The following is a 23043-nucleotide window of genomic DNA, read 5'->3' as shown; positions in this document are numbered from 1 at the left end:
ATTAGCTCTGTCACAGTTCTGAAATAAATATTCAAATTAGTAAGCATAGTAGTAAATATACAGGCAATAATTGATAATAAAAATGCACAATATTAAGAAATCGTGCAACTTATTTATTATTTTTTAACAATCGTGTCATTTATAAAATTGTTCTGTTACATTTAGTAAATGTGGTGCTTCATTCTGCACACCTTTTCAAAAAGGTTTATGAATGAATGTATTTGAAATTGTGTATTGTAGTGAAATTACAGTTAAATAAATCAGGTTTATTTTTGGCACAAAAATATTATACTTTGTACATGTTGTTCACAATGTTTTCCCAAACCATATTAGAAATAATGAGTTTATGACTGAGAGTAATGTTCATGGAAACACTGCTTCAGGGCCACTGTAGAAATTAAAAAGCACTCTTATTTCCCAACGGTTAAAGTTTCTTTCTCCCCTTTAATGACACCTTTGCTCTCTGTGTGTCCCTTATTGTTTGACCCAAGCCAAAGAGCCTTTTGCAGTGAGACACTGGAGGTGTTCGGGTCTTTAACTACACTGTTCTGCATTGGCTTGTCTGGATGGTGCCTCCGTAAATGTTTTACCACCTGGAACTTTTGCTTTGCACGATAAGTGCAGTACAGACAGCAGAAAGGCAGCTGGTTGGTGTGGCTGAGGAAGTGGTGCCGGAGTCCTGCTGGCCAGCGGAAGCCTCGCTTGCACTCAGAGCAGACATATGGCCGCTCGTCGCTGTGCCTTTTCTGGTGTGTCTTGAGTAGGAAGCGCGTTTTAAAAGCTTTGCCACACTTTTCACAGATGAAGGACCGCGTGTCTCGATGGCGCGTCTCACGGTGGACACGTAGCACATCGGCACGGTTTGTGCGGTACTCACATTCCTCGCATACATACGATTTGGTTCCTTTGACAGCAATGAAACATAGAATCGTTTTTAGATTTGGTCAATGAACACATTCAATACACACTTAAATAAATAGAAAGATATTGCACATACCTGAATGTTTTGTCATGTGATACTTTAGCTGGTTTACCCATTTGCATTTGTAGCCACATTCCGGACAGAGATATTTGCGCTCGTCTTGGTGAATCCTCATGTGATACTAAAAAGAAAAAAAAGAAAAAAAAAAGAAGAAGAATATTACTATCAACACAATGAGATGTATCTAATGTCTCATTTCTCATGTGTTAACAGCAACCTCATACCTTTAAGCGAGAAGGATCCGCACAAGTGTAGCTGCACTTTTCGCAGGAGTATGGTTTCTCTCCCGTGTGGATGCGAATGTGCCAGGTGATTTTCTGTTTGTTCTGAGTCGAGAAGTCACATTCGGTGCATTTGTAAACACAGGTTCCTCCATGTGACCGGACATGTTGGTCAAACACTAACTGATGGAAGCAAGAAAAGCCACAGATATCACACTTGAGCATTTTTCCTTCATCGCATCCGCTCTCATGTTCGTCCAAGATGTGCTGGACGAGTGAGAGTTTTTTTGATGTTGTAAAAGGGCAGTCTGGGCATTGCTGGTTGACGGAGGCCCTGCTGCACTTTGCAGGGTCAAGCTGAGTGTGCGAATCAGGTTCTTTCTCCCTGTGAGGATGTTTACTTTGCAAATGGTCTTTGAGGACAGTGTCAGTGTCACAGCTGAAACTACACTGAGTGCAGCAGTGTGTCTTGTGTGTTCGCTTACAGTGTTGCTTAAAGGCAATATCAGAGCTGAAACAGTAATCGCACTGGCTGCATTTGTAGCTCATCTCGCCCGTGTGGCAGCTGAGGGTGTGCCGGCTGATGTCATTTGGGTTGTAGCCTTTGTAGTCACACAAAGAGCAGAAGTGAGTGGCTTGCTTGTCGTGAATGCGTTGGCGATGCAGGCGTAACTTGGAAGAAGTCCCGAAAGTCTGATTACACAACTCGCATCGATGCCTGCCTACGCCCGTGTGCATGGACTCATGAGCGTCTAGGCGGTGACGGCGTGCTGTGCTGAAATCACAGAAGCGACAGCGGAATGGACGAATGCCCTCATGCTTCAGCGCGACATGCTGATTCATGCGGCGCTCCTGCTTGCAGGAGAAAGAGCAAAGCTTGCAACAAAGTTGAGTTGGCTTGCCACGTTTATGACTCTTATCTTTACCGTGACCCAGGATGTGTCGACTCAGCGATGTCTCTGATCTGGCCACAAATGAGCATTGTGGGCACTGGATCTCCCCGGGCTTTAAACATCCCCGCTTTTCATGACTTGTTAATGCTCTTCTCTGTTGGCAAACAAATGGACAGTTGGTACAGTAAACTCGTTTGGAGGTTTTAATTTGCTTTCCTGAGTCTCTATGGTTTTCCGCATTTTGTTTTTCCAGCTGTTCATCTCTTCCACTTTGCTCTTTATTCACCTCAGAGGTAACTTCATTTACAGTCAGGGTTGTTTTAGATGTGCTTCTGCAGCAAGCTGTGCTATGGCGAGCAATTGCCGCTTTCCTGCTACATGAAAATGAACAATTTATGCAACTGAATTTACCGTCCCTTTCCTGGTAATCACAGGATTCATGAATTGTCAAGATCTTTGAATCAGATAGAGAAGAATTACTGGGTGTTTTATGTACAATCTTTGACCTATTTTCTGTGGTTGTTCGCACATTCTCCTCACATGGGTCTGTTACTGGGACAGCAGATTCCTTACCTGTAGTAGCATTTTGATTATGTGACGTAAACTTTTCCTGTGCAATTTCGCCGTCTCTTGAGTTAGAAAGTGTTTTCTTCTTCTTTTGCAGTGCATGGCACTTTCTGAGACGGTGGGTGTTAAAGGAGCGTAATTGTTTAAAGCGTACGCCGCAGTCCTGGCACTGGAGTGCTGCTTTCATTACCTGGCACGATGATCTGCAGTGGCGTGTTAAAGCTGCATGCTTACGGGTCACATAGGAGCAGCGATCACATCGGTACACGTTGTCCTGGGTCTGGACTACCAACATCTGCACTCGACCCTCCAGAATCAGAGCTTTTGCTTGGTCTTTGTCCTGCCTTCTCATAACCTGCAGCAAGGTCTCTGAAGATGCTGCCTCAGCTAAGGGAGTCTTTGTAGAAATTGCTTGTTGAGCTAGTGAGGTTTGGGATTCTGTGGTCAGCATCTCATGTCGTTGGATTTGTGCTTGCTCTGTGATAACACAGTGTTCTTCACAATCTGACACAGCACACAAGTCTTCCTCTGGACTTACATGTTTATTAGGGATCGGAGGGGTTTCGTATGCATTGTGAGATCTTGGAAAATCACCAAGTGGGATATTTATGGATGTGGCTTCCTGGTTTTCTTGAGGTCCTCTGTGGTCATTTTCAGTTTCTGTTAATAAGGTTAACTGGATAACTGAGTGATCTTCAGTGGTATTGTTTGAGTCCTCTCCCAGTGCATTAGCAACAGAACTGACCCGGAGTTCCACAGAACTTGAGATTTCTGATCCATTTATTGTTTCACAGCAATTGGGAATTTGGGAACTGACATCACTGGTCATATTTGCCGACTCTGCCTGGTTAGGGGTTTTTGAATCACTACAGGAATCCACTTTTCCCTCAGAGCACTCTTCAACCGCAGAGTAAAAATTTCGAATCACATCCACAGAACTGTTTTGTCTCTCTTTTTCTGCATACGTTTCCAACCACTTTACATCCCCAGGAACGTATCCATGAGCCTTTCGCTTGTGCAGAAAGAGTGCAGTATTGCTAAACGTTGTGTAGGAACAGAGGGCACAGCGGAACTTCCTTGTTTGGGTGTGTTTGCAGTTTTCATGGTTGTGTAGAGCTTGGCGGTACTTTGTTGTGTAAGTACAGAACTTGCACTGGAAAAGAGGATACTGGTGGTCTTCCCCAATCGCGTGTTTGACCTGCATGTGCTTGAGCAGTTCGGTCTTTCGCTTGCAGGAGTAAGCACATACCTCACAGATAAGGGTTTTCTCTTGATGACGAATCTTGTGGCTGTTCAGCTGGTCAATGCGGTGACACCGATATGTACACTGGTTACACTTGTACCTAAGGGAGGGCAACACTTTCAATAAAGCTCATATTCATAAATAATCAAAAGAAATAAACTTTTTTCTATACTTTACATATAATAATGCCTCATAATGCATGGTAAATAATTGCTTGATTATATATAATGCTGTCACTATTTATTATATGATCTAAAACATACTGATACTGTTTAAAAAACATATTGCGACAGCAACTCAAGCTTCTGTATGGCAGATAAATGAACTGACCAAATGTTTAAATCAGTCACCTCACCTCAACTTAATTCAACACGTATTTTAATTACTAAAGACAACATTAAAGGCATGAAAGACCCACAAACAAGCAGCAAAGCAGTAAAACAATGACTGGCCAAATATCTCAAGTGTAAAAACTTAGCATCTGGTGATATCCATAGGTTTCCGATTTCAAGCAGTCACTTGAAAGTGCAAAGATTTGCATTCTTATATATATAAAAAAAAATAATAATATTTAGAATCACGTTAGTTTGCCCAGTTAATTTTGAGCCTATGAAAATGGGGATGCTATAAAAAATGTATTTATTAAGAGCCTTTAAATAAGCAAAGGGTCTACACTCTACAGAGCTCTACAGAGGCCAGAAAAATGTCCATATATATATATATATGGACCTTACTGTAATTGTTTTTCATATTATATTAAAAAAGTTACATTAATAAACATCACAGTTGCTTTTTTTTTATAACAGTTAAAGATTTGTGAGTATTATAATAGTGATACATGTGTTACAGCATAATAATATATAAAGGAATATTTTATAAAACAGTATTCAAGCATTATTAAAGATTATACCAATTTACAAAGTATGGATACTGATATTCATATTCAAGTTAAAAAAACCAAAAACAATAATAACATCAACAAGGTAAGTAGGTACCTCAGATCTCCAGTGTGTTTGCGCATGTGGACATTTAGGTAGTGCTTCCATTTGGTAACATAACCACATTCTGAACACATGTGCTGCTTGTCTTTGGTGTGTGTCAGCATGTGTTTTGAGAGATACGTCTCATCCCGGCATCTGAATTCACACAGGGAACATTTGTGTGGCTTTTCACCTGAGGAAAAAAAAGCGAATACACGAATGCATGACCATTATAATTTAATATTGCACGTGTGTTTCCCAATCCCTATCCATAATGCTGCAATTTAAATAACACTGATTATAACAGGCAAACTTACCCGTATGCACTAGCAGGTGTCTTTTAAGGACTCTTTTGTGAGCAGTCACAAAGCTGCACTCTGGGCACTTGTGTGTTTTCTCGTTGGCATGAAAATGTCCTACATGCTGCTCGAACTCCACCGGATTAAAAGTGTTGTAATGACAGAAGCTACATCTGAGCTGCGTCTCTCCAGCATGGCCCTGTCTTTGGTGCTGCTGGAAACGGCTCTTGTTGGAACATGAGAATTCACATTGGGTGCAGTGGAAGGCTTGATGTGTGCGAAAATGAGTCTCCATATCTTCTTTGCTTCCGAACAGTGCGCAGCAGGCGTGGTGATGACACTCTATAGCCTTGATACCGTGCGCATCTGACACATGATTCTGAAGTAGCTTTTTATCTATGGATTGGAAGGTGCAGCCTTGGTGGAAGCATGGCAGAGGCTGCCCATTCTGAGTGATATGATGGGACTTCATATGACTCTTTAATGCCTGACTCTGGTGGAAGCTCTTTTGGCAAGTGGGGCACGTGTAGAAATCTTTGTCGGTGTCCGTTTCTCCTTCGTGGCCATGCACGCTGGCAACGTGGCGGTTTAGGGTGTTACGTTCCACAGCAGCATACTCGCACAGATGACAGCGATGCAGCTTCTCACCAGATTCCCTCAGCATGTGAATACGCAGCTTGCTTTTGCTGGTAAAGTAGTGCTTGCAGGTGGGACACTGCAGGCTGGGGTCGGGAAAATGGAGACGCATGTGCTCCGTCAAGTGAGAGCGCATCTTAAAGCAGCGCTGGCATTCTGTGCATATGTGAGTGCGAAACGTGTGCTCTGTGCCCTCGGCCACGTGATCTGCAACACAACACATAAGCATGAAAATCAATAATACATCGCCTGCTTTAATGAAGAATACATTACATTAACAACAAATTCACACATCTTTTACAGTAAAGTATCAATTGTGTACAGCAAAAAAAAAAAAGACTACCACCCTAAACTATAATAATTTCCAAGAACAGCTCATAAGAACCTGTTCTTTTCCTTGTATACTGCAGCAAACTTCCAAATTTTATGATTCTGTGTTATGCATTTTATCCAATTATAGTTACATTTGAGGTAGTGGAATGTACATGAACTGCAGGTCTCATTATATCCTACATTACAGCAGCAATAAACACTTGGTTGCCACACCATCTTCCCTAATTTTCCCTCTTTTAGTTAATAAGAGAAAAAAATGCATTTAAATGTTAATGTTCGATGTTACGAAGACATAACGTGTTCCACGAATCCAAATGTATCGAATCTTGACCATATAAACAATGACCCATGTATTCTTTTTTATTTATTCATGTGAGAGTCCACTATACAAACTCTTAAGTTATTATAGAACATGCTAATGCAAAATGAGTACATTAATAAAACCTGTAATTTGCCTTGTAGCAGATACTGTCAGAGCTGCTTATATGTGAAATTAAAAAATAACTCTAGCTATATGGGATTAGGAATGACAAGCAATTCCTACAAGTAATTCCCAAAGAGTACAAATAATTCTTCACCTTGGACTGATGTCAAAGATGTTTTCCCCTTGGATGTTTTTTTCCTCTTGGACTGCTTTGTTGCATCAGGCAATGGACTCTCAGGATTAACCTCCTCATCTTGGGACGAAGCTGGAGATGTTTTTTTTTTTATTGTTCTCTTTTTGAAAGAGTTTTTATTGCACATTTTTCTATTTATATATTTGTCCTTGTTTCCAGCTAATTAAAGAAAAAGGGAAAGAAAAAGGGTGCATTAGCGGTAATTCAATTTGTATTCGATTAATGAATGCCTAAATTCACCATTCAATAATTCAACAATTAGATAATTAAATCATTCTCTTATTAATAATAAAAAAATGATAAAATCTTAAATAATGTGTCTGTTAGTTAAAAATTAAGAACTTATGCAAGACAGAGAACAGAAGAAAATGTTAGCAAACTGTCTCTCACCCACAGTCAAACATAGAGGCGGCAGCATAATGGTTTGGAGTTGTTTTGGAGAAGGGAAAGTTGTAATTTTATTTTGGGTGAAAGGAATACTGACCCAGCATGGGGGCAAGATTTTTGAATGAAAATAAAGTTTAATATCTGTACATATTTGTTTGGTCAAAGTAAATCGTCATACTGTGTTAAATTACTTAATTTGTTGCATATAAACAAAAGCAACATGAATGTGCTTCTTAAAAATCATAAACTTAGACACGTGCAATGATATTGTTTTTCTGAGCATCTTAAACAAACTGACAAAGTTCTTCAACAAACTCTGACTTTCACACTTGCCTCTGTTTTTGCAAGTAAAAGTTGATGTTTCTTTTTCTTTAAAAAAAATTTAAAAGTGGTGTTTTATGTAAGTGGGCTATTATGTAATGTCATTTTCTTTACCAACATATGAACATTATTCTGTAAAGATGTAATGTACTATTTTTGGAAAACTAATATTTGCAATTGTCATTTTTTTAATAATATAATATAATAATAATATAATAAAATAATAATAATATAATATAATATATAATCCTATAAACATCTATAACCAAATCTGCATTTAAAGTCTCAGGATGCGTAAGACTTTTGCACAGTACTGTAGGTCATTTTGCAAGCACACATTTACTGACTGAAGCTCATCTTCTGCTAGATACAATTTCACCAATGGTCAATGACTTTCTTTTCCATTAATCAGAAATGATTCGTAACTTCTGATGTCCTACATTCAGGAAATGTACACCTTCTTTAAGACGTATATGGTAAATCACAGCACCACTAGTCGTACTGGATACTGACCTCGTAAATTTCTTACCCTTGTTCACAGTCTTTATCCCAGTCTCACTCTGTACACTGTTATCCAGCTGCTCCTCGCTGTATGGATCTAGATTTTGTTTCTCCATCTTTTAATAAAGCTGTAAAACACCAGATAGAGAAATCTTCTAGATGTTTCTCAGTCAATTAGCCAGTATGAGCCAGTCTCTGGAAGACTCTGGGGGGCATATCTGCAAAAAATAAAGATAAATCATTCAATAATAACAGCAACAGAAGATTAGTTTCATTAATTCAGTGACGTGAGAGCAGTAGCAATAAAACATTTTCATCTCATGTGTGTATTTGACTTTGTTTGCATTGAAATGAGAGCCAACTGTTAGGACAAACAAAGAAGACAAAGAAGATATATTGATAAAAACAAGACTTTTGTTCAATTTTTAGTACCATTATTCTACCAACACCTGGAGTACACGAGGTTGAGATTCAACTTTTGAAGTGGCAACTGTCATGGGGGTGGTTGTGTGTAGGGGTGTATTGGGGTATGTGTGTACAGAAAGGTGTGAATTCAGGGTGTATTTTCCCCTTACACAGTGTTCCCTAATCTGGAATAAATGGTACAATCAGAGCAACCTGAGATCTTTGAGTTGTTTATTCCCAATATATTTTTCTATTTTCTGCCATATGTTGTTGGCTGTTGTCTTTGTTTTTAGGACACATATAAATATAATTATTATACATATTTTTAAAAGTTTTTCCTATATACATTACATTTATAACAAATAGCTGTCTGTTAACTCGTTTAATTTTTATGAAAATCCCATGTTTTGTAAATTGTATCATGCATTTCTATCAAAACCAAAAAATGACACCTACTGCTTGAATGTTTCCGCCGTTTTCATTCCGGAAAACAATGTATTTTTTTTCTAGAGGTAAGCATTAACGCAGTTTGTGTTGTTAGGCAAGACAGCAAGCCTTAAATACTATATTCATTCAGAAATGGACACATACAGGGGTACTTTCTTTGAAATTACTACGCTAAAGCTATCCATATATAAATATTCCATCTCGGTTTTATTGTGATCGTATTTGTTGTCGCCCACATACAAGCACTTACCCGATACTGGTGAAAATTCCGTGTGAACGGCGCCATTCGAACCTTGCTCTGTATTGCAAAACCCAAGAAACGTATAATTTTTTACACAACGGCTTAATGTTCAGGATGAACCGGTGTGTATTTTTATAGAAAGAATTGTATTGTAATATACTGATTTATTTCTTTTTCAATTGTCACATAAATAGCATGTAACATGGAACTATTTTTATTTGACAACCGTTTCAGGCGGAAATATTTTCCTGAACAACGGAAGTGTCATAGAGGTCGCCATGTGATTCGTCCTCCGCATTTGTCCAATGAGAACGCGCTCGTGTGGCGTAACAGGGACTTGATGTCTAATTCAATTGATGTAACGATTCTAAAATGACGATTATGTTAACAGTCGTCAACGATGAGCTGCAAAAAAATTTGTGAAATGGCCATGTTTTTAATGTAAGTAACCGATTTATGTTGAATTTGTTTAAACCATGATACACTACAGTACAGTTCTTTAGAATCTCTCTTAAAATGTCAGCATTTTGTTCGTTTTTATAATTTTGTGTTTGTGTGTCAATTGTTTTTCAGCATGCACAGTGAAGAAGAGAAGCAAGACTACTCTTGATTGCTCTGATTATTCTACACAGCCCAATCATGGCCGTTTCAGATTTTCTCGGAGCTTTGAAGGACAACCCTTACTTTGGGGCTGGTTTTGGACTAGTTGGTGTGGGCACAGCACTAGCACTTGCTAGAAAGGGGGCACAGATTGGCATGGTGTTCTTCAGGCGCAATTACATGATCACCCTCGAGGTTCCCAGCAGAGACAAGAGTTACCACTGGTTGTTGAGCTGGATCACCAAACACGCTAAGCATACTCAGCATCTCAGTGTGGAGACCTCCTACATGCAGCATGAGAGTGGACGGGTCCACACACAGTTTGATTTCCACCCAAGTCCTGGGAATCACATCATTTGGTAAGGCATGATGTACAGTGTCTTCAGGCTTGTCTTATCTATAGAATTTAAAGGCACGTGTGACTCTAATATGCATCTGCAACTTTCATTTGTTACCACACAGGTTCGCTCAGGAAGTATTGTTAATGAGCTGGTTTGTGATAAGCATGTATGTTTGAGATGCAGATTAGATCTAGGACTGGATTGGAAATCTGTGCAGTATTAATGAACAGCTGCATGCTGCTGAATGAACAGTCTTTGCTAATTGGGAAATAAAATTAATGCAAAAATAATGTAATAAATGACCCATTTTTTTGTATTAGGTATGGCAGAAAATGGATAAGAGTGGAGAGAACCAGAGAGAAACAGATGGTGGATCTACACACAGGAACACCGTGGGAGTCTGTCACCTTTACAGCCTTTGGCAGGGACCGGCAAATTTTCTTCAACATACTGCAGGAAGGTAGGGAGAGTCACTCTGATGGTCGAAGATGTCATTTAGTTGCTTCGTGTGCTGAGAATCAATGGCTTTTGGCATCATATTATTACAAAACCTATTACAGCACTACACAATTTTCTGTCATTAGCTGATTAATAGTATGGAGGGGCATCATCACAACATGCATTCCATTGATTCTACATGATTTTAATAGATATTTGATTGTTGGTTTACATAAACAAAGCTGTGTTTTCATGTGTGTACAAATCTCAAGGTGGCAATAACCTTTTTTATTATTTAAGTGCTGCTCCACAGTGTCACAAAGACTGCCAAAAAGTTATAAACCAGTCAATGAATTAAAGTTGTTCAGTGCACCGGTACAGTGACTTCTATTTAGTCTGTTCATGTTGTTGTCTTTAATAAACAGCCCATCTATTTATAATTTTGTTGTAGCACGAGAGCTGGCTCTGAAGCAGGAAGAAGGGCGCACTGTGATGTACACTGCCATGGGTGCAGAGTGGAGGCCTTTCGGCTTTCCTCGCCGCCGACGCCCTTTGTCCTCTGTTGTCCTGGAGAATGGCATAGCTGAGAGGATTGTGGATGATGTAAAGGAATTTATTAGCAATCCAAAGTGGTATACTGACAGAGGTATGTCATTACAGTTACTCAAACGATTAACTTGAAACAATCTTCTGTGTCTTAGACTCTTTATGAATTTTTTTGTAGGCATTCCTTACAGAAGGGGCTATTTATTGTATGGACCTCCAGGATGTGGAAAAAGCAGCTTTATGTAAGATTTTGTCTTAAAAAACAACACAATTTTATGCTCAGTGTATTGAGCTTGAGATAGTTATGACTTTAACTGATCCTTAGACACAATTTATATATGTATACATTTATCAGGCATAATATTATGACCACCTGCCTATTATTGTGTTGGTCCCCTTTTTGCTCCAAAACAGTCCTGACCTATCAAACATTACCAGCATTCACTTCAGTTTGGGCTGCAGGAGCTCGTCTGTTCGATCAAACAACATGGGCCAGCCTTCTCTCCCCATGTGCATCAATAAGCATTGGCCACCCAGGACCCTGTCACCGGTGCACCACTGTTCCTTCCTTGGAACACTTTTGATAGAGACTGACCATCGTAGACTGGGAACAACCCACAAGAGTTGCTGTTTTTGGAAATTTTTGGAATTATCTAGCTATCACAATTTGGCCGTTGTCAAACTCACTCAAATCCAAACGCTTGCCCATTTTTCTTGCTTTTAACACATCAAATTTGAGGACAAAATCTTTACTTGCTGCTTAAGATATCCTCTAAAATAACAGGTGTCATGATGAAAAGATAATCAGTTTTAATCACGTCACTTCTCATAATGTTGTGCCTGGTCGGGGAATATATCGTCCCTGAAAAATTAAGTGTGCAGTATATTTTGTTTAACCTTAAAAATAAATGCAATACCTTCGCAGGTAGACTAGAGTTCATGGGGAATTATATAACGTGCCTGTTTTTTTATTTTTTGGTTGAATTGTTTAGCACGGCGCTTGCTGGTCAGTTGGGTTACAGCATCTGTTTGATGAGCCTGAGTGACCGCAGTCTTTCTGATGACCGGCTGAATCACCTGCTGAGCGTGGCTCCGCAGCAGAGCATCATTCTGTTGGAAGATGTGGACGCTGCCTTTGTCAGCCGGGAGTTACTGCATATTGAGAGTATGTCTGCTGATGACTTTTATAAATAAATCATCCCTGATTTTTCTTGGCTGAATTTGTCAAAACTGCTGACATCTTTAAAATAATAATATGATTAAAATAATAATTTAAAAAAATGTAACTGTACTGACTTGCTTGCTTCGCTTTATGTTCACAGACCCAACGGCCTTCCAAGGCATGGGGAGGCTGACTTTTAGCGGACTTCTTAACGCACTAGACGGAGTTGCTTCTTCGGAAGCTAGAATTGTCTTCATGACTACTAATTTTATTGAGAGGTAAGGGTCAATATAAGCATAAAGACTAGATTAGGATTCTTTTAAGAATCCCATTTACGTTTAGAAAAACAACAGTTATGTTAACGATTCACAAACAAAAACATGTAAAAACACTTCATGTTAACAGTTTAGTAAATGTTAAGTAAAATAAGTACACCTATCTGCAAAACTTAATATATCTACTGCATTTATTCCATCCATGACAAAACCTACTTATGAATTAGCATCAATTAAATTAAAGCATGTTACCAAATGTTATTAGTCAGCTAAGCATGTGTCTTTGAGTTTAAACATTTAACCCAGGGGTCACCAACATGGTGCCCGCAGGTACCAGGTCGCCCGCAAGGACCACATGAGTCGCCCGCAGTCCTTTTCTAAAAATAGCTCCCCATAGCACCACTTACCAGTGAGCTGCATCAAATTTATTTTGTTGCTATTCTTTTTTTAAACCTGTCACAGATAGACTGGAGTATGGTTAAACACCTTGTCTTTATTTAGTCTAAACATATACAAGGCAGAAGCTTGAGGAACAGCACGAACCAGAGAGCGGGTATAAACCGTAATGCGGTAGAATCCGTAATGCGAGTAGTCCAGGGATGATCGCCAATGTGAACCGTTAAAGGCAAACCTATTTTGAGTGCTTCCTCCGAAGAAGCGCCAGGAGCATGGAAGTACAGGGAATACTAGTGGTAGGAAGTCCAGTAGATTCGACAGTGAGTGAGGTGGAATCGGGACCTTATAAAGGGGAAAGGTAATGGGGAACAGGTGTAGGTGATTAGAGCAGGGAGCGACTGAGTGAGAGTTAGAGCCTTGGAGGGAGGCGTGGCTGGTGGTTCCCTGACAAAATCACACTTGCATTGGTGTGAATTTAAAAATGACAATAATAAAATATAGTTGATTAGATATAGATGAATATCATTAATTATTAATAATAACATATCATTAAAGGTAAATTAAGCAAACATTTTATTTCAGAAGTGTGTATCAAACTGGTAGCCCTTCACATTAATCGGTACCCAAGAAGTAGCTCTTAGTTTCAGAAAGGTTGGTGACCCCTGATTTAACCTGAGCCTTATTATAAAGATAAGTGATTTAGTTTGTTTTTGTTTGGCTTATTTGGTAACATGCTAACAAATGCTGTTATCCAATCGTAATGGTTGAGGGAATGTTAATGTACAGTGTCACTGCACTTTCTTTGTGTGACATTTGCTGCAACATTCCTCTCCCTAAACCAGAGTAACTGGTCCCCTCAGTTCCCAGGTGTATAGAGACTGTTACCAGACAGTGAAGATTTCTAATACCTTCCCTTTGTTTGTTGTTTTTTCATCTAGCAGCACACTCTGAAGTGTTTTGTTCATATTTTATATTATAAATCTATTAAATAGATATAACCAATGTGGTCAAAGCTGAGAGCTGATATAGATAGATAGATAGATAGATAGATAGATAGATAGATAGATAGATAGATAGATAGATAGATATATATATATATATATATATATATATATATATATATATATATATATGTAGTCATCGACTTACGACCACGATTGGGACCGAAAGATCGGTCGTAACACGATTTGGTCATAAGTAGAGTAGGCTATATGTACAGTACTGTGAAATTATGCCGGAAGCTGGTAAAAAAAATAACGTACGCCGCGACTAGCGATTGTGGTCGTAAAGTCGAATGGTCTTAAGTTGCATAGGTCGTAAGTCGGCGACTACCTGTATGTGTGTGTGTGTGTGTGTGTGTGTGTGTGTGTGTGTGTGTGTGTGTGTGTGTGTATATATATATATATATATATATATATATATATATATATATATATATATATGCGCTTGATATAACGATTCTTTCTTTATACACAAATACATACTAGAATGAGCTCATTAATATTAACCTGTGTTTAAATGACAGTCAACAATACTGTAAGAGATGCTAATATGGAACATTAATAACACCTTCTACCTATTGTGAATAAACCATTAGCTGATTTTTTTTAGGATTAACCAAATATATTTGCTCTGGTTTCTTTCCCTCATACTCTAAAGACTTGATCCAGCTCTAATAAGACCTGGTCGTGTGGATCTGAAGCAGTATGTTGGACACTGTACTCATTATCAGCTCAATCAGATGTTCCAGAGGTTCTACCCACTGGAGTCTGCAGCTGAGGGAGAACGATTTGCAGCAAATGCACTAGCAGCACACGCACACCTCAGTGCAGCTCAAGTGCAGGGACATTTCATGCTTTATAAAATGGACCCTGCTGGTGCTATAGACAATGTTGCGAAGATATAAGAATGAGGATCATTGGAAGGTAACTGGAGCAAAGACCTGAACTACAAAAAAAATTGACTTCAATAAATATCAAACAGTGAATTCTGATGGCGTTTGGCCACTTTCACAACATGCACAATATCTAAAATAAAAAAGCTGTGAAATGTTTTATCTCTTGTTTTTGACAGCATTTAAAATTGTTTAAAATATAAAACAAAAACAAGAGAGTAATGCATGATCAGGATACAGGAATACATACACCAGGAGGTTTTCATCCTGTTTGAAAGCAAACCTAGGATTATAAGCATGAGTCCAACGTGCTGGAAAACCGGAATAATACGGATTTTCAGAGGCTGACAAATAACTGGACAGTTGACGGATAAGCAGTTTTCTGTATTTTATGACAAATTAAGGTGATTGAAGGTCCAGATTTGTTGAATTTTCTTTTCGCAGCTGTTCATGGGAACTCTTACTATGTGGTCCATAGAGAGTATGCAAGTGAAGGTCATTAGACTAAAAAAAACAAAAACAAAAAAAAACACAGACATCAGGGAGATAGCTGATAGTTCACAAGTGGCCTAATCAATAATTCGGTACGTTCTTAAAAAGCTTACAACCACCAACAGGCCTGGAAGACAATAACACAGAAGACAATGAACTTGTGACTGTCTGATCACTTATGGATCTGATTTTAAATGTAACTTTTTTTTTTTTGGCATTTTTAAATGTTGCAAGTAAACATAATTGCAAAGCCATAAAAATTATATTACTGGATAATAACAAAGAAAGGGTGTGAAAATAAGTCTGAGTTGTTATAAGGGGAGGTGGTCAACATGTTTATGAATGCCATTCTGACTTCCTCTCATGGCTCAGAAATACAGAGGGAAGAAATGGACACAGATATACTGATATTGAAGTAGGAGTGGACTTACCCTTGGTATTAAGCCCATAAAAAAAAGCATGAACTTATGCAGACCTTGAACTTGCGCGCGCACACACATATACAGTATATACAGTATGTGTGTGATCCATTGTAGCGACCCCTAATGTAGCAGTGGAAAAAAGTAAGATTTTAGTTGTCTAAAGTGAAAATTTTAATATATTTTTTTTATAGGTATGTCCTCCTGTCCTGCATGCAGTTTATGTCAATAAACATGAATCAGCAGGTATCAAAGTTCAAGAGTGTGCCTTCAGCCACATTGTTTTTATAGCAGTCTGTGTATATAAAGAGTTAACAATCCAGAGGGCTGAACTTCCTCATTCTTGCTGCAAAGCGAAACATGAGCTGATGTTTAGATATTCCGGTTCTAATCTACTCATGGCTGGACGTGTAGCTTTACATTCAGTTGACACAGCGGGTTTCCGGGTGTTCCTTAGGTCCACCACAGCCAGTGTGGGGTTTAAGAGAAATGCAGGTGGAAATGCAACAGCTTCTGTTCCTCCTGGAAGCCTCAGGACTGATGCTGACCTCCCTGTGATCACTCTTCCCACAATGCTGTACAGGTTGATCTTTAAAGGGTACTACAATCAGATGCATGAGCTACAGGTACAGTAGGTTATTTGGGCTCTAAACAGGAGTGCTGAGTGGGTTATTTGGTGTGTTTCCAGACATCACTGGTATTGAGTATCAGTGAAACTGCTGTCGGGATTTGCAAATTAGAAACAAAGCTGTAGGAAAGTTCTGAGTGTTTGACGGCTCACATACGACAGATGGCGTATGTGAGCCTAATTCTATTATTATTATTATTTTTTTTTTTGTATTTTTTTTTGTAGTTATATGAAAAGAAGCTTTATGGCCCCATGTATAAAGTACAAACAGGCAACAATCATGCAATTTCACTGAATAGCGTGGAGCTGCTGGAGGAGCTGATGAGGAAAGATGATAAGTTCCCACGCAGAGGAGACATGAATATCTGGACTGAATACCGAGATAAGAACAATCTTGGTTATGGTCCTATTACTGAGTAAGTCTCATTGTGTTACTGTGTCTTTACATGAAGGGTTGAACATTTCTGGGTTCGCAAACGGTCAGCAACAGGTCACAATTAGTAGTTTTTTTCCGCCAGTCCACCTGAAATAACGTCACATTGTTTATTTGTAAAGCTAATAAATTTTAATGTAGCTAATTGTATATTTCACACTCCCTATATACACTCCCGCAAGGGGTCGCCAAAGCGGATCATTGGCCTTCCTCTTTTCCTCCTGCCTTGCTGCTCCATCCTCAGCATTCTTCTCTAGATATACCCCATGTCCCTCCTCTGAACATGATTAAACATTTCACTTTTATGCAGAATGTTATGTACAGATGCCAGTAGTTGGGTGAGATGAGCCAATTTGTTTTGAGTAGTATGAACTGTTTTACAGATGCATTTGCGATACTAACCATATTCTGAAAATTGTTAAAAAGTTAACAATTTAACTACAGTCAGATGTTTTACATATTCTGTATTGTTTAATAGATTACAGCTTAATTTGAAATCCTTAAAACACATGAAAATATATGTATTCATATCATATCAGCTCTACACACCAACTTATATTGTCATGTATTTTGATTGAACTAATCTACTTGATTTATTTCTTTGCTTAATGCATTTTTCTTTGCCTACTGCGTTTTCTAGAGATCACCTAATATAGTTCTATACTTGAATGTGATCAGTTGTGTAAAAAGTAGGATGCTTTAGATAAAACAAACTGAAGGGTACCCATAATGCCACATAGAATTAGAAACATTTCAAAGTTTACATTGCAAAGAGTAAGGCATCATCCTAATCACTTCTTAATAAACTACATTCTAAAGAAGGAGAGAGATGGGATAAACTTCGTTCTTCGTTCGTGAACTCTGCGAAACACAACTCGTTTCTATCAGTGATTTTCCGTTGTAGGAATTCTTAGTGATTCATCAAAGTAAAACACATTTCATGAAGAAACATTTTTAATTTTTATCTTCCACTAGAGAAGGGGAGAGATGGTATAAACTTCGTTCTGTGCTGAACAAGCGCATGCTGCATCCAAAGGACTCTGTGAAGTATGAGAACGTGGTTAATGAGGTGGTCACCGATTTTATCAAACGGATTTGCCATCTACGAAAGATGAGCTCCACTGGAGATCTGGTACCAAACATATCCAATGAGCTTTACCGCTTCACTCTAGAAGGTATGACCAGTCAGGTCTTAACTGTCCAGCATTTACAGCACTTGCCATATGCCCTAGAAAATACATGATCTCATTTTAAACATACAAACCCGATTCCAAAAAAGTTGGGACACTGTACTAATTGTGAATAAAAACAGAATGCAATGATGTGGAAGTTTCAAATTACAATATTTTATTCAGAATACAATATAGATGACATATGAAATGTTTAAACTGAGAACATTTATTATTTTATGGGAAAAATAAGTTGATTTTACATTTCAACACATCTCAAAAAAGTTGGGACAAGGCTATGTTTACCACTGTTTGGCATCCCCCCTCTTCTTTCTGTAACAGTCTGCAAACATCTGGGGACTGAGGAGACAAGTTGTTCAAGTTTAGGAATAGGAATGTTGTCCCATTCTTGTCTAATACAGGCTTCTAGTTGCTCAACTGTCTTAGGTCTTCTTTGTCGCATCTTCCTCTTTATGGTGCGCCAAATGTTTTCTCTGGACTGAAGGCTGGCCATTTTAGTACCTGGATCCTTCTTCTAAGCCGCCATGATGTTGTATTTGATGCAGTATGTGGTCTGGCATTGTCATGTTGGAAAATGCAAGGTTTTCCCTGAAAGAGACGACGTCTGCATTGGAGCATATGTTGTTCTAGAACTTGGATATACCTTTCAGCATTAATGGTGCCTTTCCAGATGTGTAAGCTGCCCATGCCACACGCACTCATGCAACCCCATACCATCAGAGATGCAGGCTTCTGAACTGAGTGCTGATAACAACTTCTTTCCAAAAAGAACTTCAAATTTTAATTCGTCTGACCACGGAACAGTTTTCCACTTTGCCACTGTCCATTTTAAATGAGCCTTGGCCCAGAGAAAACGCCTGCGCTTCTGAATCATATTTAGATATGGCTTCTTTTTTCACCTATAGAGTTTTAGCCGGCAACGGCGAATGGCACAGAGGATTGTGTTCACTGACAATGTTTTCTGGAAGTATTCCTGAGTCCATGTTGTGATTTCCATTACTGTAGCATTCCTGTATGTGATACAGTGCCGTCTAAGGGCCTGAAGATCACAGGCATCCAGTATGGTTTTCCGGCCTTGACCCTTACGCACAGCGATTGTTCCAGATTCTCTGAATCTTTGGATGATATTATGCACTGTTGGCGATGATAACTTCAAACCCTTTGCAATTTTTCTCTGAGAAACTCCTATTTGATATTGCTCCACTATTTTATGCCGAAGCATTGGTGGAATTGGTGATCTTCTGCCCATCTTGACTTTTGAGAGACACTGCCACTCTGAGAGGATTTTTTATACCCAATCATTTTGCCAATTGACCTAATAAATTGTAAATTGGTCCTCCAGCTGTTCCTTATATGTACATTTAAATTTTTCCAGCCAATATTTGGCATGACATTTCAAAATGTCTCACTTTCAACATTTGATATGTTATCTATATTCTATTGTGAATAAAATATAAGTTTATGAAATTTATAAATGATTGCATTCCTTTTTAATTCACAATTTGTACAGTGTCCCAACTTTTTTTGAATCCGGTTTGTACATGACCTAATTTTAATATAGCACCACATCCAATATATAACTTCATAAAAGTTATAACAATTTTATTGATTGAAATGTTTTATATTGAATGTGGTGCTGGTTACACAAATGTCTCCTTTTCAGGAATCTCCCGGATACTGTTTGAGACTCGAATTGGATGTCTTGAGAATGAGATTCCAGCTGAGACTCAAAATTTCATTGACTCCATTGCACAGATGTTAACTTATACTATGGTTGTGCCTATGTTACCAAAGTGGACTCGTAATTATTTGCCATTCTGGCAGCGATACATAACTGCTTGGGATGGAATCTTCAAATTTGGTGAGAACACTTTATATAAGGTATCAAAATGACCTTTTCTTTCTGTTCCTCTTCTCATATGTATGATTTTTAATCTACATCTATTACCTGTTCTCTGAGTGTATCTAAATTAAGAAAAATATCTGCATGGCTTTGAATAGCCTGCAAGCTAATTGACAGGAAGATAGAGGATATTCAGATGCGCCTGGATGCAGGTCAGGAAGTTGCAGGAGAGTATCTCAGCTACTTGCTTTCCAACACTAACATGAGCAAAAAAGATGTGTATGGAAGCGTTGCTGAACTGCTTCTAGCAGGAGTGGACACAGTAAGGACAACAGAACATTACCATGCAACATTTCTAATTAGTGGAAAACCTTTTGTGATGAGAAATATAGTGAATTATAAAACAAAATGTCTCGTCTCTTAAGACATCCAACACTATGATGTGGGCCTTATACCAGCTGTCACAAGATCCAAAGATACAGGACACACTGTATCAGGAAGTTAACAGCATCATCAAGGGGGACAAAATTCCAACAGCTGAAGACATAACAAACATGCCATACCTCAAGGCTGTCATCAAGGAAACTCTAAGGTAGACAGAAACAATTTGTATATGTACATGCTTATTGTATTGAAGAATCATATAGCATATACCTGCATGGTGTGCAGTCAGTTAAGGCAATTTTTACAGTATTTTACATATATAATTATTTTTTATGGACATGTATATTTGTGTACATACATATTCAGAATATATTGTTCATTTTATCCATTATATAAAGACTGTTTTATAATTATGTTTTACGATTATGTTTAGAATCTACCCAGTTGTTCCTACAAATGCACGCCTTCTTTCAGAAAATGACGTGATTATCGGAGGACACTTCTTTCCTAAAAAGGTACTTCTTTTCCCCCCAATTATATAATTTTTATAATAATTCAGTGTTTAACTGTTTAACCACTGTTCTGAACAGACCAGCTTTTTACTAAAGCATTATGCAATCAGTCACGATGAGACAGTATTCCCTCAACCCAAAGTCTTCCAACCTGAACGCTGGTTACGAGATGGGAGGGAAAGGCCTGTTCCGTTCGGATCCATTCCATTTGGATTTGGAGTGAGAGGTTGTGTTGGTAAACGTATCGCTGAGCTGGAGATGCACTTGGCATTGGCGAGGGTAAGAAACCAGAGGACCTTACCAGATCATATACCAAATTTGCTCTGACTTTACATGTATTTACAGTTATTCAACAGTTACAATGGGTATAAAATACTTCACTCCTCCATGAAAAATGAGCTCTTAATGCCAGTAATTTTTATACTCAATAGCTGAAAATGTATGTATGCTGTATTATAAGCAGAAGGCACTAAAAAAATTGTTAAAATATTTCACAAACATGGCAATTTCAAACATCTATCTGTCTTTTTCCGACTTGAATTTTATTGGATGCTATATAAAACAATTTTAATGTCATAAAAGGATGTAAGTAGGTGTATAGTTCTTTCTTATCTATTGTATATGTGTGTGTAAATTATGTTTTGATATTTTATCTGATACCTAAAGTGTTTAAATGTGTCTTCTTTGTTCTGATTTTCTAGATAATAAAGCGGTTCGAAGTCAAGCTGGATCCAAATGTGAGAGAGGTCAAAGCTCTCAGTCGTACTGTGCTTGTGGCAGACAGAACAGTCAATTTTCATTTTCTGGAGCGGAAAGATGTACCCACTTAAAGCTGCTCTAAACTGTAACTTCCACCAAACTAATCCACTAAAGAAGTCCATACACCTTCATACAAACGATTTCTTCTAAGAGATACATGCCCATGGTATCCATTGGTGGAAAGAGTAAAAAAAATTCTACTCAAGTAAAATTAATGTTACTTCAATAAAATTTTACTTAAGTATGAGTAAACCGGTTTAAAAATCTCCTCACGTAAAAGTAAAGAGTAGTTCATTTAAAATGTACTCAGAATGAACTTCAGCAAGGACAACGTTACAAATTAAAGTGCAATAACCAAATAAAAAAACAAACAAACACAAAAACACTACAGTCCATGACTTGAGTCTAATGCGAGTAATGTACTCATGCAGCAAAATAAAAATTATAATTTATATGTTATAATGTCAATAAAGACAGTAAGCGCACGCATTGAACATCTTTTGATTCAACGGCATTTTACTTTTAGTTGGGTCTATCACTGTCGTCTGTCTTTCTTGTGAGTAGGGCACGTTTGTTCTCTGCCGGTAGCAGATATGATTTAAAATGTAGTTAAGTATAATACGTCAAACAAAATATACTTAAGGGAAAGTAAATTACAGATTTAAAAAGTAAAAGTAAGCAAAAAACGACTAAATTAATGTGACATGAATAAATGTAATTTGTTACTTTTTTACTTTTTGGTATCACAAGCTGTGTGAACTCTTAGGGACCGAACCTTTCGATAAATTTTTTTAAATGTTTATGATTTTTTTTTTAACCACTCAGACCTCTGAAAATGTAATGCTGTGTGTGAATGTGTTGAAAATGATAATCACAGAGCATGTATTTCAGAGCTCTTATTTAGTAGGCAAAGATTTAATTTGATTTTTCATTGACTTTTCATTTTTTTTTGTCTGTATAAAATCTATTAGCTCTTTAATTGGATTAATTGTATGGTTTTTATACTATAAACAGTGAAACCTAATATGTACAGTTTGTTGTTGTGTAGGAACATAGCAGAAATTGTAATTGAATAAAGAAACATACATTAAAGTCAAAATGTATTTACATGCTCTGATATTTATTTTGTTCATAAACAAATGTTCTTGTTGAGTTACATGTTTGCTACTTAAAGTCTATCTGAATGTAGTAAAATTAAAAATAATTATTTATTTTTCTTTCAAAGTACACATTACTCTGGCTTTGACTTATAGACTTTCATATCTTGACAGTAAGTTTAATTAGATTGCAATTATTTCTGAGAAAGTAGAAAAGTCTGCAACATCTTAATTAAACAGGAGAAGAGGACTGAACCTGCAAAAAACAAAGATTCTGAAGGTATCCACTTCCCTTTCAAGTTATTTATTTTAATACAATTACTTTTAAATATCCCAAATTGTTAATTTTCCAAAAAACCATTGAACATTTTTTTAACTTGTAAATATACAGTGTGTGTGTGTGTGTGTGTGTGTGTGTGTGTGTGTGTGTGTGTGTGTGTGTGTGTGTGTGTGTGTATATATATATATATATATATATATATATATATATATATATATATATATATATATATATAAAAAGCAATAGCACCTTGTTCCATTTTCCATCTAGAAGATGCGCTG

At 37.7% G+C, this 23043-nt stretch overlaps 3 protein-coding genes across 5 annotated transcripts; 2 read left to right on the top strand and 1 right to left on the bottom strand.

Annotated features, from left to right (window-relative positions):
* Window positions 1–92: 92 nt before the first annotated feature.
* Window positions 93–9219, bottom strand: znf142 (zinc finger protein 142). Of its 3 annotated transcripts, none has more exons than XM_046841570.1 (8): window positions 9083–9219; window positions 8009–8198; window positions 6733–6930; window positions 5204–6028; window positions 4902–5079; window positions 1207–4006; window positions 998–1103; window positions 93–904 (listed from the first exon to the last, which is right to left on the bottom strand). In XM_046841570.1, exons 2-8 carry the CDS (start codon window positions 8094–8096, stop codon window positions 411–413), a joined length of 4689 nt encoding a protein of 1562 aa, XP_046697526.1. In that variant the 5' UTR covers window positions 8097–8198; window positions 9083–9219; the 3' UTR covers window positions 93–410. The 3 variants fall into 3 exon arrangements, with proteins under 3 accessions (XP_046697526.1, XP_046697534.1, XP_046697543.1); XM_046841578.1 differs by lacking the exon at window positions 9083–9219 and adding an exon at window positions 8842–9069; XM_046841587.1 differs by lacking the exon at window positions 9083–9219 and having other exon boundaries at window positions 7993–8131.
* LOC124380542 (mitochondrial chaperone BCS1) lies at window positions 9110–14887 on the top strand. The gene is made up of 9 exons (XM_046841639.1): window positions 9110–9195; window positions 9308–9514; window positions 9647–10032; window positions 10335–10474; window positions 10904–11098; window positions 11177–11240; window positions 11991–12163; window positions 12321–12438; window positions 14491–14887. The coding sequence occupies exons 3-9, from the start codon at window positions 9713–9715 to the stop codon at window positions 14735–14737; spliced, it is 1257 nt and encodes a 418-aa protein (XP_046697595.1). The 5' UTR covers window positions 9110–9195; window positions 9308–9514; window positions 9647–9712; the 3' UTR covers window positions 14738–14887.
* Window positions 14888–15953: 1066 nt separating this feature from the next.
* LOC124380536 (sterol 26-hydroxylase, mitochondrial-like) lies at window positions 15954–22492 on the top strand. The gene is made up of 9 exons (XM_046841624.1): window positions 15954–16262; window positions 16490–16680; window positions 17673–17872; window positions 19551–19748; window positions 19889–20052; window positions 20156–20322; window positions 20548–20629; window positions 20705–20905; window positions 21328–22492. The coding sequence occupies exons 1-9, from the start codon at window positions 16005–16007 to the stop codon at window positions 21454–21456; spliced, it is 1590 nt and encodes a 529-aa protein (XP_046697580.1). The 5' UTR covers window positions 15954–16004; the 3' UTR covers window positions 21457–22492.
* Window positions 22493–23043: the final 551 nt, after the last annotated feature.

This window comes from Silurus meridionalis, chromosome 3 (genome assembly GCF_014805685.1).
Source record: "Silurus meridionalis isolate SWU-2019-XX chromosome 3, ASM1480568v1, whole genome shotgun sequence".
NCBI classification, from domain to species: domain Eukaryota; kingdom Metazoa; phylum Chordata; class Actinopteri; order Siluriformes; family Siluridae; genus Silurus; species Silurus meridionalis.
This window is presented reverse-complemented; position numbering and strand designations above follow the sequence as displayed.